This window comes from Hyposmocoma kahamanoa, unplaced genomic scaffold (genome assembly GCF_003589595.1).
Source record: "Hyposmocoma kahamanoa isolate Upper Pololo Valley unplaced genomic scaffold, ASM358959v1 76, whole genome shotgun sequence".
Classification (NCBI taxonomy): Eukaryota; Metazoa; Arthropoda; class Insecta; order Lepidoptera; family Cosmopterigidae; genus Hyposmocoma; species Hyposmocoma kahamanoa.
Window position 1 is genome coordinate 6,879,349 of NW_020653900.1, and position 15,719 is coordinate 6,895,067.

At 36.7% G+C, this 15,719-nt stretch overlaps 1 protein-coding gene across 6 annotated transcripts in view; it reads right to left on the minus strand.

Annotated features, from left to right (window-relative positions):
* LOC113232649 overlaps nucleotides 1–15,719 on the minus strand; it is a 50,169-nt gene that overhangs the window by 13,526 nt on the left and 20,924 nt on the right. For all 6 annotated transcript variants that reach the window (XM_026467426.1, XM_026467428.1, XM_026467427.1 and 3 more), the window contains exon 2: nucleotides 8,028–8,188. In XM_026467426.1, coding sequence (XP_026323211.1) covers nucleotides 8,028–8,188 — 161 coding nt within the window. The remainder of the gene's footprint in view (nucleotides 1–8,027; nucleotides 8,189–15,719) is intronic.

Sequence of the window (15,719 nt, forward strand, 5' to 3'; positions counted from 1 at the left end):
AATTTTGATTTTAATTTGGTACTCTATTTTTGAGTTTCATTCTATTAAATTTTTGTAATGTATAATCCATATTGGTCGAAATAAATGATTTATGATTACTATATTATTATTTATATCGGATTCTACGTTCATATGAATGTAAGGTTATTTATTGACCAAAGCAATATCTACAAGATGATAAAACATAGCTTCTCTTCGCTCTGCTTTGGGAGATATCGGTCATAATCAAACTTCAGAGGCACTACAGATCATCCAGACGAGAAACAATTTAAAAACGGTTTCTTTACTCTGCCTATAATTAAATTCAGTACTTAATAGTACTGTAAATATTGCTTAATTGCTCAATCATCTTCATTCGTAATTGAGAAAATACTAGAACAAATGAAGGTTTAAAAGTATTTCCATTACTAAAATTCCGAGGAAAATGGAATCGTATCTATTGTATTTTAGTCACAGCAGGTAGAGATCCTTTTGAAAGTGTTTGTTCAAGGAAGTACTGTCACGTTACCTATCCGTCAAGTTGAAACGTGAGCATCCGGGTTTGAAGAGTAAGGGGCTGGTGAAATTATAGGTACATGGGATTTGTCAAGTTATGTCTCAGGGTGACGGGCGCAGTGGTAGTACCCCTCAGATTTTTACGATTGGAAACTCTGAGTGGCTCTGCAACTGTCTTACATAGGCGTGTCGCTTACTACCAAGCGCACCATTTGCTCATCCTGCCGCTTCAATATCATAAAAGTGCTTAATGTTAAAAAAATACCTATAGTATAATTTATGAGATATAAGTACCTTTGAAAAAACAAAATGATTTTATTTGACATGAAATACAATAATTAAAAACATGCAAATGAATAATAAATATATAAATAACCTTTGTGGTTAAAAATAGGACTTTTTTTTCACATTTGGTCAGTTCGATTCACAAATGAGGTAAGCAACTTTTTAAAAGTTTTTGAATGCAGTATTACTTACTTTTAGAAATAAATTCTTGGTATCGCGTAAAGTATTTTTGCTCACAGAAATTTCAAGAATTCTCGACAGTTCACAGTTTGCTTGCGACGACGAATATTTTTTTTTTCTATAAAAGCTGTAGACGTATCAAAACTTTCTCTATTTAAAATCTAACACCGTCAGTAATGTTTCTAATTCAGGTTGTTTATGTTTACGTAAATAATCGGTGTTTAAATTTATTTTGCTCTTTGTTTGGTTTGTGATTTTGTTTTGTAATTGTTTATTATTGTGTTACATGTTACCTGTGCTAACCCTTCACAATGATATCGCATACCAACAGTGATTGTAAAAAACCAGTGAAACATTAGTAAAATTCCCAAAAGTGCAGTGTCGAAATTAAGGTTAACCCATGTAACGTTTTAGAGAGCACTCTTGCTGAATCGCTGAAGTGAACCTGTCAATTAGCATAATTAGTTTTAAGGCTAACTTATGTAATACTTCCATTAATTAAATGTTATAAAAGGACACAAATTGCCTTTTTTAAAACCTCCTTCCGGTTGCCAGTTCCGTAATTTATATGTAAATGTTTTTGATTATGTTTTTAATATTTTTTTTCTTGTGTGGTGTTATTTATGGTAGTCTAATTAAACGACAGATCTATTTCCCATTCTAGAGGCATCATTACAAAACAATATTATGTTAAATGAAGCGTTCTAGGACAAAGTGAAGTATAATCAACGTTAAAAGTGACTGATGTCATAAAGGTTGCGTCACGTCACACCGTGCCGGGCTCGGGCCGTCATAGTGGCGTGTCGTTTCCACCGTGCGCAGGCCGGTTCAGTCATTCACTGAGTCATGTTACACTGTGCCGGGTCCGGGCCATCAGAATTACGTGTCGTTTCCACTGTGCGCCGGCCGGGTCAGTCATTCTCTGAGTCATGTTACACTGTGCCGGGTTTGGGCCGTCACAATGGCGTGTCGTATCCACCGTGCGCCAGCCGGGTCAGTCATTCATTGAGCCACGTTACACTGTGCCAGGTTCGGGCCGTCACCGTGCCGTGTCGTTTCCACCGTACGCCGGTCGGCCTGGTATTTTTTTCCAAATCAAATTTTTGTGTGTTTTTTATCGAAATGCTTCGGATGAGTCATAACATACGTACACATTTTAAACTTTTCGTCGTTCATTTTGCGCTTGCGCTTTCCAGTACCCTATAGTCCAACGTGGAACGTGCCCGGCGAGTGCATTCATGTTATGACGTGTCGCGATTGGGGCGGGTTGCAACTGGGAAAATATACTCGACACTAACATGAAGTTCATACAAAAGCATTTATAGATCGACCGTGTCGGCACATGACCGGAGCACGGCCTGGCCCGGCACGATGTTACATGAATCCGCCTTATGGGTTATAATAGGTATTTATGATATTAGTACATTTTGCCGAGCTTCTATTTTTTTTTATCCTTTACACCATTTGGGGTGCAAGAACGGAGCCTTTCCACGCAATATACCATGCCTTTTCTATTTGTACCTACGTTTAACGCGCCTTGGTCACGATCGGCAAGTACCTTATGCCTATTGGCAAGTCCTTTCATCACAATGACATGCATTATAGTGTGTGCTATCGGTACTATAAGAAGGATACCCATTACACAAACATTGAGAATTTATTTACTTATTTTATTTTTGAGGGTACAAACAGCTTGTATTACAATGTAATAGAAACTATATTAAATAATTGTATAAGCAAGAACCCTTAGTAAAATCCAAAGTTCCCCACTGATATAAATACAATAGCAAAATATAGCATTGACAACACTAAACAACTAAATGACATTGTACACACACACACACGACTGACACATTATAGAAACACAGTAACATTACACAATATAGCTTACTTTATTAATAAAAAATGATACAAATACAAAGATCCGACAAACAAGCACATAGAAAAATTCGTGAGGTCCGCTGGTTCGTTCTGTGGCTTAGTTGGCAATACCAAACTATGCCAACTGGCATAGCGTCTGGCACGGTTTGCTAGCAGACGCCGGTTCGAATCCGGCCGGATCGAAGGAATTTTTTTCTAAGTATTCGATCTTTGTATTAATAATTATGAGAAACTAATGTAATATCAATTCAATACAAATTTAATAAAAAATGAATTAGATAATTATTGTTATCGTACGCGCAGCTTGTGTTAAACAAATCAAAAACGTAAAGAGCAGAAACTTTGTTAAAGTTATTTATATTTATCCAAGAGGAAGTATGTCTTTATAACTTGGTGAACGTGACCAATGGCGGATTTGCAATTTTGGCCGCCCTTGGCCCCAGGCTATGTAGTCAGCACCAGCAGCCGTTCAGTAATTTTTGAGTTTATCGCGATCAGACAGGTAGACAGACGTAGTAATTACACGTTACATTATAGGTATGTAACATATGTATATTTTATACACAAAATGTATGAAAGTGATTTAGGAAGGTTATTTTTATACGAAGTGGCGCAGTGCGGCCCACCACAATGTGCGTGAGCCTTTAGAATATTTAAGTACGTTGAGTTATTTTTTGTTATCATCAGTGAATTTTTTATCACGATTGGCCGCCCCGAAAATCTGGCCGCCCTAGGCCCGGGCCAACTGGGCCTTAGGGCAAATCCGCCACTGGACGTGACATAGCAGACATAAACTATCTCATTAAAATTACCAGCAATATCGTCGACTGCCCCAAGCTTCTGTTTCTTCTGAGACTCACTTAAGGGTCCTTGCTAAGCATTTATGTATGGAGTCACTAATTCATTTACCAGCTCTACAAAATTACAAACGGATTTCGTTTATATGGCGTGCGTGCAATAACTAACAAAGTTTCTGCTCTTAAGGTTTTTGATTTGTTTAACAGATGCTGCGCGTACGTTAAAAAGAATTGTCTAATTCATTTTTTATTAAATTCGTCATTGTTATTAACTACCATGGCCATTTATATGCAATACTTGATAAGGGCCCTGTTTTTTCTTATTGGAGTAGAACACCAAATTTTATTTGTATACCTTTATAATAAATATTATGTCAACTGTAGACGTTTAATAACATCTTGTAGTTCTCGCTAAGGTGAGTTTGTATTTTTTTTGAGAAATAAATATCGTAAACTATACTAAAAATCACATGAATGTACATACGTACAAAGCAACATATTACACATTCTAAAAGTAAAAGAATACGCCCGTGGTAACTGCGAGACAGAAAAATTAATGGACATATCGTGGCAGAGTTCAAAATGTGTATTCCATTTATTATACAATATCTCTTCTCAGCTTTGTTTACGTCTTGCTCGTTCACATAGAAAAGAAAGATAAGAACATGACAAAAGCAAGAAACTAATGAATGCAGTTAGAAAGAAAAGTCCTTAATCGCAGCACAAAACACAAATAAGGAAGCTTGTGAAAGAAATGGTTTGGCCAAAATTCTTAAGAAGATAATCCTACTAGGCGAGGCCACGTGGATTCGTAGCTTTATGTTATATAACTATTTTATATGACGATCTCGGTGGCCCAACGGTTTGCATTGTGGGCGCTGGATGAGGAGACGGTTTTGATTCCCGGTTGGACCAAGTAGCAACCGAGAAGAGTGAAGGTGCTGGTTAAATTACAGGCACATGGGACTTGTCAACGTACGCCTCCGGGTGACGGGCGCAGTGGCAATGCCACTCAGATATTTGCGAATTAAAGCTCTGAGTGGCAATACAACTGTTAGGCTGCTAACTGATTGATTGTTAGCATCCTAACAGTTGCGAGGTTTCGGCAGCATGAAGGTGATTACGACTTCATGCATTAAGGATAATACCTAAATAATTTGCTAAGTTGTTACACGGCGGGATGTAATTTACCCGATCATATATAATACACATAGAACAGAGAAATAACAGGTGTACAGCTATTCGCAGATGACATAGTCCTAATGGCAGAGTCGGAGGAGGTGCTACAACAAATGCTGGACAACCTAGCATCCGACTCGGAACGGACTTTGCTCGGCATGTACTTAAATAAAACGAGAGTCATGATCAATGATGATATTGTCCCAAGACCAATCGTAGTAAATAGCCACCTTTTTGAAGTTGTTTCCGAATACATTTACATTGAGCAGATTTTGCAATTGGGTAGAAACAACTTCGAGAGGGTAGCCAATAGGAGGATTCAGCTTGGCTGGGCAGCGTTTGGCAAACTACGTTGAGTCTTTTCGTCACCCATGCCGCAAAGTTTGAAAACAAAGGTGTTCCGACCTGTCACGACATATGTTATGACATAAGGAGCCGAGACGTGGATACTCACGATACGGTTAGTCCACCAGTCAAAAGTCGCTCAGCGAGCTATGGATGGATGGAACGGGCTACGCTTGCAGTTTCTTTGAAGGTCAAGGTACGGAACGAGGTTATCCAACACAGAACTAAGGTCGTCGACGTAGCTGGTAGAATAAGCAAGCTGAAGTGTAAGATAACCGACGAGGGAAGTGCGTTCTTGAGTGGAGACCACGGCTCGGCAAATGTAGTGCGGGACGCCCTCTAGCCAGATGGAGTGGCGATTTGCGAAGGGCTACTGGCAGCAGATGGATGCAACGAGCTGAGGACCGGGCGAAATGGCGCCCATTGGGAGAGGCCTATGTCCAATAGTGGACTACGATAGGACTGTTGATGATGATGATGTATAACAGGTATATCTTATGTATTAATTGATAAAAATAACCTAAAATATAAGCGCCAATAATAACCAAGTAGAGGCAACATGTGCTGGTTCGACTCCACTTGGATTGAAGGAATTTCTTTTTCGATCTTTATATCTATATTCATAAGAAACTAGTGGAGTATTTTCACAAAAAATAGATACTCGTAAATATCATTCTAGAAAAACATCTTGATATTCAATAAAAATAAAATATGAATGTTTTCTCGACAAAACATAATTAAGGCTGTCAGCGCAAAAGTTGTGTAACTCACATTCAATTTTTTTGGGCAGCTGCCTTGTTGTTATATATATATATATATACATATATATAAACTTTACAAATATGAGTGTAAATATATCTCAAGGAAGAATGGCATAAGTAGAGTTACATTAGAAATGTTTATTGCTCCATTAGATACAGAAAAGTATAACCCACATCCTCTACAAGTCTTGTAACTCAATCAACTATATTTTATTTATATTATAAATACCTTACCTTTACCTAGTCTATTCTAATATAAGTGTATATTCCTTGTATTGACAAATTAACCATTATCATAGCTATGCAAAGGGGGAACGCTGCCAGCATCTTGGGCACTTTGCCACGGTGATCATATTTTAACTATGGTCTAGTAAATAAAATTCATATTAAGAAAATAAAATAAATCAATGAAGGAAATTTTTGTACAATATTATTTTAAATAACCGAAGTGCATAATTATTATTATTTTTGGATGGTATTTCAATGCAAATTTTTTTTAAATCCTTATTTAATTTTAGAACTTTAGTTCCATGGAATATATTGTCAGTCCTATAACAATCTCATTCTAATTGTTATACAATTTACTCTATAATGATTTTAATGATAAATAAGGAGAATGATTTAGGTGATATGTATAAAAAATAGTCATATCATTAAGCGTTCGCAGTAGCTTTGGGCTCAATTTATATTGCGGCCGAGCGGAATGGGAGCGAACCAAACATGTACGTAACACAATTGATCATAAAGTTCATTATGCTGTGAACAATATCGTTAAACAAATTCGCTTCCATTCCGTTCAATCGCAATATAAATTGAGCCTTATGGTTTGACCCACCGCCTCTCAAGCAGATACCGTGCGTTCGAAATTGGGCTCGCACATTTGAGTTTCTCAGAATATATGTGCAAAATTTACTTTGAAATTTACCATGCGCTTTTTGGTGAGGAAAAACATCGTGATGAAACCTGCACGTTGAAGAAGGATCACAACCCTTGCAAAACGTGTGAAGTCCCTAACCCGCATTGAACTAGTGTGGCGGACTATGGCATTCGCCTGAGGGGAGACGCATGCCCAGTAGAATAGAATAGAATACGTTTATTTGCCAGAATACAGTAATTACAAAGGTCTTAAGTAAAATTAAGTAAGACGTACAAATGGGTTGAAATGATATATGAAACAAAATTGGCAAATTTTAAACCTCGTATAATGGATTTCATGGGGTTACACCACTTTTGTGCTTATAACGTCAATTTTAAGTTCGGTATATTTCAATATAAAACAACTGCTGTATTACAGTTTTCACAAAACGCCTGTTAAACATTTGCTATTCAATCGTAACGATCAAACGTTACTTTGCGGTATATTTTTTAATAAATCTGCTAACGCTGTACATTTCCAATAAGCAATACTTCAGTGCACAAGTGGTGTTCAACGTATCATATACAGTTAAGATATAACAACTGGAGCGTTATATATAAAACGCAAAGTTCCGTAAACAATGTCTGGAATGTATTATTGGAGTTATGTTTGAGGAATTTCCACTAAACCTCTTTCTTTTTATGACTCGTGTAAGGAGATTGAAAATGCATGAATATTGAAATTAAAAAACAAAAGAATAATACGGAAAGATAGAAATTACGGAATATATGTATAATAACATTTTGTATGATCATCAACCCATATAATCAAGGAATGGTTTAGGCCATGGTCTTAGACTTCACATTCTTGGTGGACTTTCTTCGACGTGAAATGGCCGAGCATAGCGGTAGGTATATCACATGCAATGTGTGATAAACGTCTCCGTGACATATTTATTTCGGTTGATAAAGCTGTGTTGCCATAATATTTTATTTTATAGCGGATTCTGAATCGGTAAGATACCGAATACTTAAGGATTTAAGGGCGCTACTAGCGACGCGGTCAGCGTGGCTGTATTCTGGGCCACAACAGTTTATTGTATGCCATGTATATGACAAGTGTGGGACTATTTTAACGAAGTGCAACTCCTGTGGTGCTGCAAATGTCTTTAGATGTCCATGACTTCTTTACTTTCAGTACCCGCCCATTGTTGTGTACCATAAAATTGTTTAAAATATATCGTCCTACCTTTCATCAACCACCATTACGTCGTCGCTGAGCTGGAAGGAGGCGGTTCTCAGCATCCTGTCCACGTAGCCCACCAGCTCGATGGCGATACATGAGGACGTTTCCCGCGCAGCGCATTTATTGCTCAAACCACGTTTCAGGCTTTCTTCTGTGGGTATGGTCTGGAAAGAGAAGGAAAATGATAATGGCTTTTATTTTTTTATTCTGACTTATAATTTTATTATTATTGATTTTATTTTAATCGCAATTTATAATACTTTATTTATTATTTTAATTGATATTTATAAATTGGTTCAATAAAGTAAATCAATGACGAATGAATGAATAAATGAATGAATTTCGACGACCTCCGGTTTTCATGGTTTCGCCATCTCTGAGGTCCCGGGTTCGATCCCTGGCCAGGTGAATGTAGAAAACTAACTTTTCTATATTGATTCGGGTCTGGGTGTTTGTGGTACCGTCGTTGTTTCCAATTCCACGACACAAGTGCTGTAGCTACTTCCTTTGGGATCAGAGTAACGTATGTGATGTTGTCTAATAAAAAAATAAAAATATGCTTGTGTGTTATAGGTCGTGGTAACTCGATATAAATGATTTTTTATTTTATTTTATAAAGCAAATTACGTTTTTAACGCACCAATGTACAGAGTTCAGCTGTTTCGAGCTTAAATAACATGCAGTAGAAACTTGACAAACGCTGAGCCAAAGTAATAAATTACTTAGGAGTTCTTTAAAGTATTATGTCGTAAGGCTATAAATTTGTGACCAAAACAACGACAGCATAATTTAACTTCGAATGGAGTTTGAGTTCAGTGTAGCTATTAGTATCGGGTAAAAAATCTTTGGGCAAACCAGTACAGCGTAAACGATTGCAACGATACAAGATAGCTCGGAATCATGAGTGCAAAAGAAGAGGTGAATATCGACGAGTTTCTTTTTTGTTAATTGTGGCGATGAACAGTCATACATGAAACATTATTAAATTATTACCTTTTTTGTGATACTAAGTGACGGGAAGAAGAAGTCGTGTGCCTGGTGGTAAGCGACACGCCTATCCATAACAGTTGCAGTGACATTCAGAGCTTTAAATCGCAAAGATCTTATGGGCACTGCCACTGTCGCCGTCACCCTGAGACTTAAGTTGACAAGTCCCATGTGCCTGTAATTTCACCAACACCTTCTAAACCGAAACGCAGTAACTAGCGGCTAACTAACTAGTGCTAGCAGTTTAATAAAAATTATAATTGGTAAGACTTCTATAACACGTTATTTTGTGGAATTATTAGTAATGATAACATTCTTGTTTTATATGTCACTAGGATTTTACAAGACGGAGTTTATCAAACGATAGTACATATTAAATGCCATGTACAGTTTTTTTAATTTACTAATAATGGTGTCAAAAAGATCAATATTAGAAAAAATGTTGTTGTATCTATATGTTGGTGAGATGGTAAATGAACGAATGTCGTTTATATAATTTAGTAATTTAGCAAATAGAGGACTTTTGCGATAAGACTGCACGAGTTACGAAAAGCTACGAAACGAGTTCTTAAGTTTTTAGGATTGTTATACATAGAAAATGAAACAATTATTTTCGGATGTAAATCGCGTATATTTGTTTTTTCAAACAATACAACGTTTTAGCCCTTTGCGTAAAAGTTTACGTGTAAAGTCATTAACCAGTTATGTCTAATATTAATGCAAACCACTATATTTTTCACTACTGTTAATAATTAAATACCTTATTAAAATTTTTCAAAGATACATTCCAATTTACGCTATATTCTTGTTTTACAAATTTATTTTATTTTAACAATCACAAATTTTTCATAAATTTAATTTTTTATCATTAATAATGGTAATTATAATCAATTAAAAACATAATAATTACTCAGTACTAATTGTAGTCAGTCTTGTGTCTGCTTGGGATTTTTCATCAGAGGAAATACTACACTCGATTTAGATCCGAAGTTTCAATTCCTAAGAGGTGTATAGTTAAATGAGACCCAAAATCCGTCAGTTTGAAATGGCACTGGCTGGACACGTCTGCCTCATGTCAAGCGATCTGTGGGTAAAGATCACTACGGTATGGATCCCACAAAACGCAAGACGAAGACGTGGAAAGCTCAGAAGGAGATGATTTGACGAGGTCATGAAATCCTGGGTGGAGGAAGGGAATAGAGGCTTTTACTCTGCAGTAGGATAGTAACTGCTGAAAATTGAATCTAATGACTTTTGTAAAAATTACAATATATATTTATTATTAGGCCGAACGATTATCATGCCGGACTGCCATGCAGAAGTGCCAAGTTCGATTCCCGGGCCGGGAGAAATACTTGTATGGTCTATATTTATTTCTCTCGTGAGTTTGGGTGTAATTTGTGCTTGTCTATGTGTGTGTACATGGCACCCGCGACACAGAGTTTCCCTAGTGCGGGGCATGTTGAGTGAGTGCGTTATTATAATTATCATTGTGACGACGTTCTTGGTCGAGTGGCCGGCACACCAGTTTTCATGGTTTCACCATCTCTAATGTTCCAGGTTCGATTCCTGGCCGGGTCAATGTAAAAACTAACTTTTCTATATTGTCTCGGGTCTGGATGTTTATGGTACTGTCATTGATTTCGTTCTTCTTCTTCTTAGCGTGTCGACCTTGACTTTTATATTTATGAGGACCAGCACTTAGCGACTGAGACAGCATTACCAGTGGCGTTGTACAGGTCCTCGCGTGTACAGAAGAACTCACGGAAGAAATAAATGTAGGCTATACTAATATTAGAACCCGGGGCCTCTGCGTCTAGCATGGTAACCGTTTGGCCACAGAGGCAGTTATATATTATCAAATACATCAGTTATTTGTATAAATGCAGCGACATCGTTGGTTTTCCGATGTAAATATGTAAAAAATATAAAACGTCTTGCGTAATGACCCCACGTTGCTTTGTTACACCAAGGACTTATAACAGCCTTAAAAAATTAGTTTCTCGCAAATGGAAATTTCCAACAGCAATATAAAGTTGACGACATGACAAATAAAGATTACACTTTTCAAGATTTCAAGGAGGTGGCCATGGTAAAAATTGTTTGTGTCAATGGGTGGAATCTGTCTGAATTAACTGCCTCCGTGGCCGAACGGTTACCATGTTGGACTGCCACGCAGGGGTCCCAGGTTCGATTCCCGTGCCGGGAGAAATATTTGTATGGCCTACATTTATTTATCTCGTGAGTTTGGGTGTAATATGTGGTTGTCTATGTGTGAGTCCATGGCACCCGCGACACAGGGTTTCCCTAGTGAGGGGCTATGTTGAGTGTGTACGTTATTATTATTATTATAATCACCCCCATTTCGAGAGTAACGCAATTAAGTTAACACCCTGCACAGTAAGTTAATTTATTATACCCCAGAAAATTATGTCCGACGTTTGCTAACTTAATTTTGATTGTGTATTGTCTTCTTTCTTTGTTTCTTATCTTTCTTGAAACCGTGTAATAAAAGAGCGTTGTGGTGTGAAATTTCCTTAGGAAAGAAAAGGTACGCTTCGATGGTTTGACCGGAAAGTACGAGTGTTAGTAGAATAACGGCACAAATTTATAGAGCAAATATGAATGGTAGCGTGGGAAAAGGTAGACTTCGGCGTACATATCTTAACCAGATGATGGTGAGGATGTTCTCAATATGTCTACGGTTAAATTACATATAAACTTAAAACTTTTCTACCTATAATCAAGTATAAAATACAAAAAGCGACATCTACGTCAGTTGAGGCATTTGTAAAGATACCGGCTACGGTAAGGTTTTTCGACTCTCACTATATGTCACTAGAGAGAAAGCCAATACAAATATCTATAACAAAAACACTGGAGAATTTCGACAGCTCGGTAATCTGACCTGTGGCCCAGTTGGTAAGAGCAATGCAACGGTGCAGCATGGTCGTGGGTTCAAGTCTCACCGGGTCGTAGAATTTTTACTGTGTGTTCGATTTTTATATTAATAAACATAACAAAACTAGTGGAGTTATTTCAAAAAAATCTCAATATTTATTAAGTTCTTAGGTTTTCGCGATTGCTACACGTAGGAAGTGAAAATAACTGATTTTTTGGAACTATATTAAGTATTAATTAAATTTTTATTGAATTGATATTCAATTGGTATTATCAATACGGAACTCAATTCTCACGCTATATTTATCCAACTTTGTAGAATCTGATTGCAGGAAACTTACAACCACTTATAATTATTCATATAAACTATACTTTTTTTAAACTAATCATTTAGATTAGCAATTCTTTGGCTGACTGTACATGACTGTGATGTTAAAAGGAACTATAACAAAGCCGATTAGATACATCATAATCTAGATCAGAATTCCAATAATCACTCTTCCGATGTCAATATCCACGGATACATACATAAAAGAGCAAACAATTAACTTGAGTTTTTTAGAACATGAGAATTGTGTTAAGTCTAGGTAAAAACAATGTGCAAGTGGCTTATCACATTTAATGCATCGATGCGGCGCGGGAAACACAATGGCTGTTTGCGATCAAACTCGTTATTTAATGTTTAAAACGTCATAAGCATTTAAATTACATTTAAACTTCACGTAATAGTTGGGCTAATGATAGAGCAGTCTTGTTTTAGAGTGGCGACTACTTCAAGACAAACGTAGTGCATTATCAACTGCCGTATTTGGAAAGATGACGACCACAGTGAAATTTTTATCCACGTAAGAGAGACAGGCTGCAGCCATTCATGATTTCTTGTAACTACACGGCAGCTAGCATATATATATATATATATTCAATTAAACCAAACAAGAAAACAAGAGACAATTCACGTGTAAATTACAGCTCATGTCACGTTTTCGTCCCAAAGGCCATTCACGTATAATCATAACTGTAATCTGATTCGTAGGTGCCAAATCGGAATTTTGATCAATTATATTGTTTTTCGTAATCAGAATGATTTATTCTGTGTAAAATTCGCAACTGATTACTGTTTCGTAGAATCGATAACGATTTAATTAGTAAACATCATCGACTGCATTCTCAGCACAAGCGTGGAACAACTTATGGTTTTATAATATGAATTTTCAAATAGAGGTAAACAGATCATGGAGGCGTACCTTTGGATATAATAATATGTTGCGATTAAAATACAGTGATTTGTTGTGTCGCTAAACGTTTTTTAAAGCATGTTACGATTGAGATATAGATAGCGTTAGGGTAGGTACCTTTATGTTTTATTTGAATTCATTACAATTCACAAGCTTGGCGTAATAAGGTCATATCTGCAAAATGACAACATATAATTTCAAGAAAGAAGTTTAAAGATTCTACGAACAAACTTAGTCGACAATTTTTTTATGCTTAAGTAGGAGAGACCAAATTTCACATATCCGTAATTTATTTGTTGGAGCGAACAATGCTCGGCATTTCTCTACGCGATCGAATCCGAAATGAGAAGATCCGTAGAAGAACGCAAATCACCGTCATAGCTCAAAGAATTGGCAAGTTGAAGTGGCAATGGACAGGGCACATGGCTAGTAGTGACGGTCATTAGGGCAGAAAGGTTCTGGAATGGAGACCACGAACTGGAAGGCGTTCAGTGGGACGGCCCCCTACTAGATGACGGTTGATGTAGTAAGAGCGGCGGATAACCGATAGATGCATGTCACATCCGACCGTCTACCGTCCCGTCCGTCCGACCGTCCGTCTAGTCTGTAAGGGTGGCCTATGTTTAACAGTTTGTCCTTTTGCGCTCCTCGTAAATACCTTAATTAATGATCTGTGCTAATGTGTATCACTAATTTTAAAATAAATGAATAAATAATTTTAAATCATATGACTTATCTATTTACATTTAAACTTAAATAGAAAAAGGATTTGTATTCAACTGAGAAACTCAAAAATATTCTTCTGTGTAAAAGAAGCCAAATTTTTAAAAGTTTAATATATTTCTTTAAACAAATTTGACTTCCAATGGCCTCAATGGAAAAATCAATAAATCTACTTGGCGTCTAACGTGTCAAATGATCACACCACTACCGTGAGACCGTAGCTCTTTTCAGGGAGATTCTGGCTGAAAATGAAACTTGGTTTACACAGCGAGGACTCTGAACCCTATATGGGTTCAGAGTTCTCGCTACACATTTGTAACCAATAATTACAGTATTTTGGTTTAGTTAACATTTATATGTTAGACTTTTTATCTGCATGTTTTGGTTTTTTTATACGTGGCAAATATATGGAATTAAGAATTTGGATGTAGCCTCAACGACATAACTTATTTTAATTATTGACGATGTACAATTGAATATCTTATATTATGTTACTTAAATACATTTTTATATAATAAAATATTAAATAAACTAATCATTATTCGTTTTGTATCTTGCAAACAGACAACAATTGGACAACTGTGGCGTAAAATGTGAGCTTTTTACTGAGAATCATGTGGAAATCGTCTCAATTTAAGAAAAAGAAAAATAGAAAGGTGAAATGAAATTAGCAAAAAAATATACAAAGAAAATAAACTCGTGCTTGTTTATTTAATCATGTAAATCTATAAAAGATAAGAGCCATTTTTTGCTCGACTGTACTTCAAAACATGATGTACGTATTGCACGTGGAAAGTGTTCTAAACCAAAATAGTTAATTTTCTGACTTGTTACATAGTTCTCTCCTTTGAAATAAAGTTTCACTTGTTCTTTTCATCTATGTATAGGTAGTTCAAAATCATGGTATTTATAATATAATAAGTACTGTGTTATTTTACAAAAGCAGCGAGTTGTATTCCGAATTTTTATTGTTAATGCGACACAGAGTTTTTAATTGGCTAAAATATAATAATAATGATGATAACGAGCACACTGTATCTCAGGTGCCATGGACACACACATAATCACACATAAAAATTATAAATTACACCCGAACTCACGAGAGAAATAAATGTAGGCCATACAAATATTTATCCTGGACCGGTATCAGTGTGGCAGATCAGAATGGTAACTGTTCGACCAAGGAGGTAGTTCATACCCGTCTGAATTAACGAAGTGCTACCAACTTACCTATTTCTGCTGCCAAGCAGTAACGTGAGCATTACTGCGTTCCAGTTTGAAAGGGTAAGGTGCTGATGAAATTACAGGCACATGGGACTTATCAACTTATGTTTCAGAGTGACGGGAGCAGTGGCAGTGCTCCTAAGATCTTTGTGATTTAAAGCTCTGAGTGGCAATGCAACGGTTATGGACAAGCACGTTGCTTACCACCAGGCAAACAACTTGTTCGTCCCGTCAGGTATTATAAAAAAAAAATCATTCGGTTCTAAATTGATTCTACCAGGAATCAAACCCAGGGCCTCACATCTAGCGCCCTCTGGATAAACCGTTCATCGACCGTCAATTATTTTTTATACCATCATCCTTTTACGTATTTTTGAGGTAGCTCTATGTGTTTATAGAGCCATTGGTATGTAGGTATCACTTATTTAAGCCCATTTTCTGCTAAAGCGGAGCGGGGAAGGGCGGCATAAGACACAGCTAGTTTCCAGTCCGTTTTGTAAATAACGAGCCTAATATCCCAAAGGGTATCGATTCTAAACGGTAGCGAATCTCTCTGGGAACCACAACCGTGCTAGTTTTCCACTTTCCAACGATAATTGACACCTGGGTATAGAGTGACAGCGAT